At 40.0% G+C, this 9,922-nt stretch overlaps 1 protein-coding gene across 1 annotated transcript in view; it reads left to right on the forward strand.

Moving 5' to 3' along the window:
* opcml (opioid binding protein/cell adhesion molecule-like) overlaps positions 1–9,565 on the forward strand; it is a 163,388-nt gene extending 153,823 nt beyond the window's left edge. Inside the window, exons 4-7 of the mRNA XM_061086092.1 lie at positions 7,390–7,527; positions 8,054–8,174; positions 8,999–9,150; positions 9,465–9,565. Coding sequence (XP_060942075.1) covers positions 7,390–7,527; positions 8,054–8,174; positions 8,999–9,150; positions 9,465–9,565 — 512 coding nt within the window. The remainder of the gene's footprint in view (positions 1–7,389; positions 7,528–8,053; positions 8,175–8,998; positions 9,151–9,464) is intronic.
* The last annotated feature ends 357 nt before the right edge of the window (positions 9,566–9,922 follow it).

The following is a 9,922-nucleotide window of genomic DNA, read 5'->3' on the forward strand; positions in this document are numbered from 1 at the left end:
GTGACTGAGCAGATTCTTGGGGCAGGGCGTGCAACACGTGGACTCTTCTCTGAACTCGGACCCGGAGCAGGAGAGCTGCTCCGGCTGCTCCTCACAGGAGAGTGGCTGTTACCATGTTCCACCTGGGAGCGTGGATATTTTGAACTGCTTCTCAGGTGGTTCATGCGACATGTTTTCAGATGTATGCTCTCTGTCCGCTGGTGGGAGGTTGCTCACCTGTGTGCGCGCACGTGTCTGTGTGCGCGCATTTGGATGGAACTCCGCCGTGCACGATACAGAGAGCAGAGGAGAACTCTAACCGCGCGACCATGTCGAGACAGAAATGCAAGCTATAGACCTGTCTTATAGGAAATGTAACCTTAAAATGATTTATGTAGAGATCTGGCGCTATATTAAAAAATAAAATAAACAATTAACTTGATCTTCCAGGGGGGGCGGGAGATGCCGTTGGGGGGGGCGCAGCGCCCCCCTAATAGAATGGTAGGGGAACCACTGATATAGAATTTACTACATTCGGAGATTCAAAGTCAGTCACATTCTGACTCCAATTTAAAGTTATAGGTTATTATACAATCCTGGCTAAATACTGCATATATCCAGCTTAATTGTGAATCACTGTCATTTAATACTAGTTATAGTCCATTAAAAGGATTATTTTGATTTCTTTTGAAACATTTTCGATCCGGTCCAAGACACTTTGTTGCGATTTGGTTGTTTTTAAGTACAGTAATTAACCTAATACTTTCTACGGATATTGGCAACTGCAGTCAAACCGTAGTCAACAAAAAGGCAAAGAAGCTAAGTGCCAGTGCAGTTTTATACAGAAATGAATGATGATAACAGGTTTGTCTCCTTTTTACTGTGCATTTGTAATTTTTACTCATTTCTCTGCAACATTCTACTGGATAGGCCTTGCCATATGTAAACACAAGTGTGGTTTCATTTATGATTGTAACACAGAAAAAATGAAGCCAACATCAAGCCCAGCTAGCAGCCAGTACCTCTGTGTCAAGTTCTCAAAATTGTTCTGCATTTTTTTCTTTTCCTGCTTGTGCCAGAGCAAAATGTGCCAACAGAACCTCACCGCTGTGTGAAGAATACACTGGGACACATTTAAAAAAGCTTCTGCTTCCATTTTTCAGATATGACAGATTTGGCTACGTATATATGCATTGTATTGATCAACAAGCACAGCAGGCCAGAGTCAAAGTTTCATCAAATGTGTTCGCAAGAATTTGCACAATCCCGCAATAGTGAAAAGAGAGGTCGGTTATGTAACAGCCCAATAGATTATGTAGTGACCATTGTGTTGTGGAAATCCTTAGAATATATATGAATAATGAAGGAAAGTTGTGTTGGGAGCACTCAGAAAGCTGTGCTGTGTCAGCTATGGAACAAAATTAAAGTCCACAATCATGCTAGTAGTTCGGTGAGGTTTAAACACAGAAGTGCTTGGAGCTAAATGCCAACATCAGCATATCAAGATGCTCACTGTTACAATGACAACATGCTATCGTTATCAAATGATATTTAGTAAGATTACCAATTTAGAATTTAGACTTGTGAAATTTCCCAATTAATACTAAATGCAAACTGCAGCTGAGGCTGAGGGAAACCAGCCTTTGGCTAAATGGAATGTCAGGGCTCAGCCAAAGTCAGTCGAACTTCTCCTCTCTGGGGACCTTTAATATCTGTGAAGTATACCTTAGCAGTCCTTTCCATAAATCGATTTATTTCACTCAAAACCAAAAAAACCTCATGGTAGCAGAGTTCATCATCCGAGAACGTCTTCACAAAATATCCTAGCCATGCACATAATAATCATTGTGATTATCAGTGTGATCCAAAGTGATGGACTGACTCACTGTCCCTGCCATCCTCAGAGCCAAGCTGTCAGTATGATTTAAATACACAGATAGCCATAAGAACCCATTCAAAGTACAATATATGGGGAACACTTTATCTGTTCAATTAGAAACCAAGCAGGGGATTCTCAGATTCAGACAAATGCATGAGTAAAGTATACGGCCACAGCAGGTTGAGGAGGTGGATTATTCCCACTGGCCGAGTCAGTCACTTGATCTCAACCCAGCCGGGCTGAATTCCACCCGTTGATGAGCAGACTGAATTGGGTTCATGAAACTAGAGTTTGGTGTTAACCAAACCAATTTTTGATCCATTCTTTAAGTCTGAAACAGCCAGTTCATGTACCTCTTGTGCATAAATAATGTCATTCTAGAACTGTAAGAGTATATTATAGCATGCCTATTTTATCAAAGTGATTATTGAGCACTGCTTTTACACATTGCAAATGGTTGCACTGTCAGACTTCCCAAATAATTGAACATAAAAATCTCAGCTTGTATTTGGTAAAATTGAGTCAATACCCTGATTAAATAATAGGTATGTTGAAATCATATTTAATATTGATTGCACCATTCAACTAATCTGGAAGCCAAACATGGACCACATCATTTCTGTTGCCTGCTGAAGGGTTTATTTTAGCATAGTGTACCGAGAACAAAAATTTAAAACCTTGACTGTGAAATTCCAATTGGTGCCTGTCAGCCTCTTTCAATGTGAAGTCAACTTAGCTTCTTAACAAATTGTCCCTTTTGAGTTTCAATAGACTTTTTACAACCTATTCTGATCTCTGTCATGGAAAGATGTTGTATCCTACAATATGTGGTATTTTCCATTGTAACAGCTGTAATTGGACTACAGTAATATTTCTTTAAAAAGCTGCACAGAGTGGCGTCTCAGCAGCAGAGCTCCTTAAGCTAATGGCTCATATTGCCGAGGTGCTCTTTACGATGCTCATTTGTACCGGCTGCCACTCAGGCCCTGCAATTCCTCTCCCCTTAGTCATCCAGTCATGCTATTTGGAATTGATGTCCTATTGATGTTTTAGATTTGTTTATCCAGAGTAATATATGAGGATTATGACTTCTTTCTATTCATTTCTATGGTATGTTGGGTTGACATTTATATCATAATGCATAGATGTAACCATGCCAGCTCAGTGTCCAATCCTTTATGTAAAATTCACATGTTGTCACCTGCTTGCAGTGGAAGGACTGATGTTTCCTAAAAGGAATCAACATTGGAGTCTAGTCCTGTATTGTATTCACTTCTGTTTTGAAATTGTGGTCCGGATGCTGACACTTTACTTTTAACAATGTGAGAAAGTACAAACACACATGCAGATGCTTACACAGACACAAACACACACACACATTCTATCTCAGTGGATTTAAGTGGGAATCAGCAGATCCACACACCAGCAGCCGCTTTCATTTGTTGGAGTAAAAAATAGAGTTTCAGGCTGTCAGCACAGTTTAAATCTGAATCTGCGATGTCTGAATAGGGAAAATGGGGGAATCGTTTCATAAACAAAAACAGGCGATTTTTTCAGGTAACTGAGAAATCTTTTAAAGGACCAGTGATAAAGTATAAATTGAAGGGCAGACTCAGGGATTAGTTTTCAAAGGTTTAATGTAAAACTCATAACAAAGAATGAATTAGGTGACAAAGTGAATGATCACAGAGTCCAGAGTCTAACAGGCTAGTGATCAGTCTTCCATAATACAGGTCCAGAGTTCAGAGAGTGTAGGCAGAGACAACGGCTGGCACCAGTCCTGTACAGAAGAGAATTAGTGAGAACTGGCTGAGCGTGGCAGTAGCAGAAGGTAGAAGATCCTCGACATAGGCAAAAAACACAGTGATTAATATTTGGGCGGACAGGTAAGTAACAGAAGTTTCAAAAAGATTTTGAAAAAGGCAGAAGGTAGGAGTAGGCCAAGCATTTATACCCCTATGATGAACGATCTGGTCTTTGTATAAAGCAGGAGGTGGTCGCATTGACAAGGTGATGAGACACAGGGGCGATTCGCAAGAGAGAAAGAATCCGGAGGCGACATACAGCCAGCGACACACACTGCCAGGTACAGGACCCAGTAGGGGACTGACAACAGCAGCAAGCAACCAGGAAGTAGAAGCAAAGAAACTAACAAATCCAAAGGCAGACTGCACAAGGATTAAGGAATATATTCATAATGGTGTTTTCATTGGTGTATAATTACCTGAAAATGAGATTCATTCGGTTTTGGGTCTACAAGTGTATTTTCTTTCACGGAGTTTGCATTGTTCATGTTGCAAATAACAGACACAAGGAAACACAAACTCAATTTTCATGTTACCTGAAGACCATCCTAGCTTGGAGGGGTGAGGGGAGGGATATTCAGTTGGATGAAATCTGCAACTTTACCACTAGATTTCACTACTTTATATACATATAAACTTTAAATCTGGCTGTATTTATGTATTTGTACAAGTAACAACCAAAGTTTGAAATAAGATGTGCCAGTTTGAATCAAGGGAAGTGTTTGTCTGCATACGCTCAGTAAAAGAAAAGATAGGTCAGATCCCACTAATAGATATCAGAATTAAACACGAGACAACATTATTATATTTTCCACTTAGGTGTCCAAAATAAGTATAATTTCCCTCTTGATTGTAGTGTTCCAAAGCACAGTAGACTCAAACAAACAGTAATGCAGTTTGCAACCTAGATAGTAATAATCCAGTGTACTCGAAAGCTAATGAGGTAATTCAACTATAATTTGAAAGTAGACCTCCACCCTTGGCCATCATTAAAGCAGCCAGCCTTTACCAGATAGTAAGTAACTCAAAAACATTTTGTCACCCACACTCTGCCTAATGTAGTTATCCATGATGAAAATGTTCAATTACCAGTGCTAGTTGTTCCCCAGGTAATATGTAACAAGCTGATTATCCCCAGCCCACAACCTTTGCAGTGAATCCCCAGCCAACAGTGTCCACAGCTGAGGATTTGGAAAACACAATGATATTATGCTAATGTTGAGCTATTGCTGGATTGACATTTCCACTGATTGGGATTAGTGCTCCTATCCATTTCCCCACCCACGCTGCAATATCTCAAGGTCTCTCTTTCACCAGAACATGCTTTTAACATCCCCAGTGTCAAGGCTAATTTGTGGTGTTACTCAAGTGGGTTTGTTTTCGAGGCAATACATTCATTTTCTTTGTGTAATGAGTCGATGCTCTGGGCTCTCTGCCTTCTGGGGACATTCGGAAACGACAAATCCCCAATTCACAAACTCCCACTGGCTTGTCGAGATTTATTTTAAATTTTTTAATTCATATCTTGAGATCCTTATAAAGAATAACCAGACTGTCATTAATTCACACATCAGTATATGAGATGAGGAGATATCAAACATGTTCTTAGTTTATCTACCTAACTTATATTCACTTGTGTCTGCAAATTCATTTCTTGACAAACAGTGCATTTTTATTCAATCAATTTATTTTTTTTTATCATTCCAAGTACGATGGAATATCTGCACAGGATGGAGGGGCAGTTTTTAACTTTATATTTAAATCAGCAATTCATCCAGTGGCGATTTTAGCCTGAAATTTCTGGTGGGGCAATTTTGTATGACGTCATGTCACCGTGACAAAAATAGAGGTAGCTGATTATTATAAGCAGTAGGCCTATATAGACCAGTAAGATATATTATAGGCTGCATTTTGAGTGCCAGCAGGGAGCAGAAATCCTATTTCAAATACATTTCACATGCTTTAGCACTCAGCGCAACACAAAGATGTTGCCTATAATTCAGCATTGAAGTAAAATGATTGCAACAAAGTAAAAAGATTAGACAAATAACTTAGCTCAAATAACTTTTATTATTTATTAAACAAAACTTTGTACATGTCCTTCAGCTCCAAAAAAAAACAAGCTTTGACTCACCAATACCGATCACTTAAAAAGGAAGTTGGCGAGTGAAATAACTTTACATTCAGTTAGATATCTTACGTGGGGGAGCTTATTCTCCAAACACACTCATCCTCATAAACTAACGCTTCTCTCTGCTGGTCAATAACTCCGTAGGCTATGGTCCCGTATGTATCTACCCTGGTTAAAAACGCTATATGCCTCGTACTGATGTCCACAATCACTTTATTCTTTGAAGATATGGAACACCGTGAAAACTGCAACAACATAAAACACATTTCACATACATTATTTTCACGGACGTTTCTAATTCAATACACAATACTTACATACAATGTTATGAATAAGTACCGTTTCGCCTGCTTAGCCAGTAGTAGATAGTCCTATCTCAACTCTTTCTGTCTCTTTCTCTCTCGACGTACTTGGGTAAACAAAGTGCGTCACTTCCAGCCTCAGACTTCACTGACTATTTCCGGTGGCGTTTGACTTTGACCATTAATCATTTAGATTGACAGCAGAACCATGAACTAGACTCAATTTACTTTCCATCATTAACTTATTTAACGTAATAAAATAAACATAATAAATAACAAATCAAATGACAATTGTACTTGTACTTCCGGTGTTGTCACAATAACACATTGCCGTAGCCATAGCGACAGCTACATCGCTATTACTGCTGCAGGCATGCCTGCGGGCTAGCCGAGCTAAGCTAACAATCAGGTACAGGTAGCTGCGAAGCACTACTTACAGATAAATACAAACACTAAACTTGACAAACCTCAGAAACGGGAGCTCACACGTATTTAGCCTCTCTGCCAGGAGAACAAGCTGAACTTCAAAACGTATTATTCATCCGATGTGAGTGAACCTCTCCACAGACCCGGGTGGTGTTCACTGACAATGTAGCCTGTAAGCTCAGGTGACGTCGAACCGGAGCGTCAGCCTGTTTCCGGGTGACGCTGACGCTGGAGTCGAGTAGCTCTCTGGGAAACGTCGTAGGGCCCAGGTTGGGCCCATCTGCATAATCACTACCTTCCAATGTTAACAGTGGCCTGTGTGCTTCACGCTGATTGGTGCTCCCATGGCACTGGTCTGCCGCTTGCCCTGTGTGCCCACAGCAGAGAAGTACGGTGAGAGAAAAGCGTTTCACAAAGCCCAGAGCAGAGACGGACGGCAAGAGGGAAGCGTTTCACAAAGCAAACACACAGACAGAAACACACACGAATCAAATCACTCCAAAACAAGACTATAATGCTTGTGAGTCTCGTTTATTCACACACACATTCACGCTTCTTTGCATATAAAATAAAATAAAATATATTTTTGCCAGAAAGTTCAGATATGCAGTATTTAGCTTGCTGCACACCAGCGCCATCTGGTGGGGCAGTGCCCCACCTGCCCCTTATGTAGAAACGCCACTGAATTCATCACTTGAGTACTTAAACCTTGTCGACAAATCCGTAACAGAGAGCCTGAATTACAAACTTGCAAACTGTATATATCGATGGAAAGTGTAAAACCTGTTGTGGATGTCTAACAAAGAGTAAATATGTGGAACCTGCATCGTTTTTTAGTTTTAACTCAACTTGAACTTATCTCCACAGGCACCCATGCATTTGTGACGGAGGAAGAAAACCTTGAGCTGACAACCATCACCAAAGAGCAGTCAGGGACATATGAGTGTATCGCTTCGAATGACATCTCGAGCCCCGATGTCAGGACTGTGCAAGTCACCGTCAACTGTAAGGGCCAAAGTTTTTTCATGGATAAGCAATATTTTCAAATAACCCCCGACTGTGTGAATCTGTTGAACAAGCTTGCAATGGTCAATGTTTGTAAATAATTTTGTCCACAGTCCTCATCCTAACCACCTCTGAATGGGAACTCGTTGGACTTGTGATAAAAAAGTATGAACCACTGAAACAAAATCAAAACTTAAGAGGCTGAAAGTATTTTTGAATTTACTGTTATGGTGTATCTGCAGTCTTTATAAATAAGCAACTGCTTTCACAGTTATGCTGGGAATATAAAAGGATTTACACAGACAAATGAAAATTGTGAGGCTTCGTTCTTTCAGAAGTCGAGTAGTGCCTCATGGCCGAATGGAGAGTCAACTGGACGCCGTCCCACATAATGAAACTAACTCCCTCACACTCCATATATGTGTCTCTGCTTGTTCATCAAATTGTCAGTTCACACTTAAATAGGAGTATGAAGAAGCCCAAAACACAAAGCAATTTAAAAATCTTGTTTCACTGTGTTTTATAGATCCGCCCTTCATTTCTAACTCGAGGAGTACAGGTACTCCAGTTGGACAGAAAGGAGTCCTGCAGTGTGAAGCCTCTGCGGTCCCGAGAGCCGATTTTGAGTGGTACAAAGAAGACCGCAGGCAAGTTTCTCCTCTGAGCTCTTCACCAGACACTGTAATACTGACTGCTGTAGGGTGTGCACTTACTTTAATTTAAATATTCCAGACCAGATCGTCTTTGTTGATGTCATGCCTTTTTACTGATATTTCTGTTTCAAATGATCTGCATGTGATGTCATCAGGTGATTCCTGCATTTTTTCCAGAGATGTATTTAATCACATTATGAACACTTAAAAAGGACAAAAAAAAAAAAAAAATTATTTGCAGTGCAGCACTTGGTTTGTGAATGTAAGTGTTTGCCTTGGAGGGTCTGAAGATATTCTAGGAGAATGCAGCTTTTTGCTGAAGGCTGGAGACTTGAAAGATGTTCATGAGCAAATATAAGAGCGGATATAAACACAAGCTATGTTGCACTGTGAAATGATCCCTGACGCTGACAGGCGCATTGCCCATCAGTCCCATTACCCAAAAGTCAAAATCTGTCCTCAAGAACAAAAAGATGGAGGAAGCTGATAAAATAAATGACTGGCATCCTTAAACACGAAATAAAGCAATGAAACAAGGGCAGAGGAACAGGAAAAGCAATGAGTGACACAGAAGGACAGTTTTGGTGCACTGACGGATGAAGGCCACAAATGGGCAAATACTTCAATAAGTCAGTGAGCTGTTAGAGTTTTAGCTCTATTATGAAAAACACTTCAAAGCCTGCAGTTGCAAATGTATTTCCAACTTTGTGCAGAGATAAATCTTAAGGACAGTTGTTAGAGGTTTGACAAAATGCCTAAGCAAACCAATACAGAAAATGTAAGTTTTTTTCTGTTCTCCTCCTCTCTTTTTTTTACAGGCTCTTCCATGGCCTAAATGGGGTTAAGATTGAGAATCAAGGTAAACAGTCAATGCTCGTCTTTTTCAACGTCTCAGAAGAGGACTATGGAAACTACACCTGCGTTGCCATGAACACCATGGGAATCACTAATGCAAGCATAATCCTTTATGGTAAGAATATATATATATAATAATAATATGTTAATTTTGTTTAAATTAAATTATATGTTCTTTGCATACAAGCAGTTGTACACATATCTAAAAAAGTCACCCACTTTAAATTGTACACTGATTTAATAAACTTTCTTATTTCCTACTTTCATTCCTACTATTCATTAACTACCATGGACACATGATGAAATAAAAAGTTTTTGTTGCAGTCAATCTCCATTCATTCTGAGACAATGCTGTGGTCCCAGCACTGGTTTGAACTGGAGACATTCTTACCCTGTTGATGGACAATGTGTTATGTCATTCTCCCCTAGGTCCCAGTGCAATCCATGATGTGAACGGTGCTGCAGTGTTGCCCGGTCGCTCCGTTTGCCTCCTGCTGACTGTCACCTTACTCCACCTGCTGAAGTTCTGATGTGAGATTGAAAACCTTCGAGCTTCTCTCAGTATCGAACAGCGAGAACAGACTATTAGTCCAATTAGAAGAATGGAAATCAAAGAGCGACACTGGTCCACTTTCAGTTATCTCAATTTTTTCTTTTTCTTTTTGGCTTTGCAACAGAGTCTGCTCTCTGTCAGCTCGCGTCTGAGGAAGTGAAAATGTTGAATCATGCACTAATTTGATGATGGTAGAACTACTGAGTTTGTGTCTCCCCAAACCTTTTTGTATGTGGAAAGGGAAAAAAAAGAAAAAAATATATACATGTAACTGCTGATAGTTGACTGTTTATTGCCCAATATTGAAGTGAACATTCAGATTATTATTACTGTG

This window comes from Limanda limanda, chromosome 14 (assembly GCF_963576545.1).
Source record: "Limanda limanda chromosome 14, fLimLim1.1, whole genome shotgun sequence".
NCBI classification, from domain to species: Eukaryota; Metazoa; Chordata; class Actinopteri; order Pleuronectiformes; family Pleuronectidae; genus Limanda; species Limanda limanda.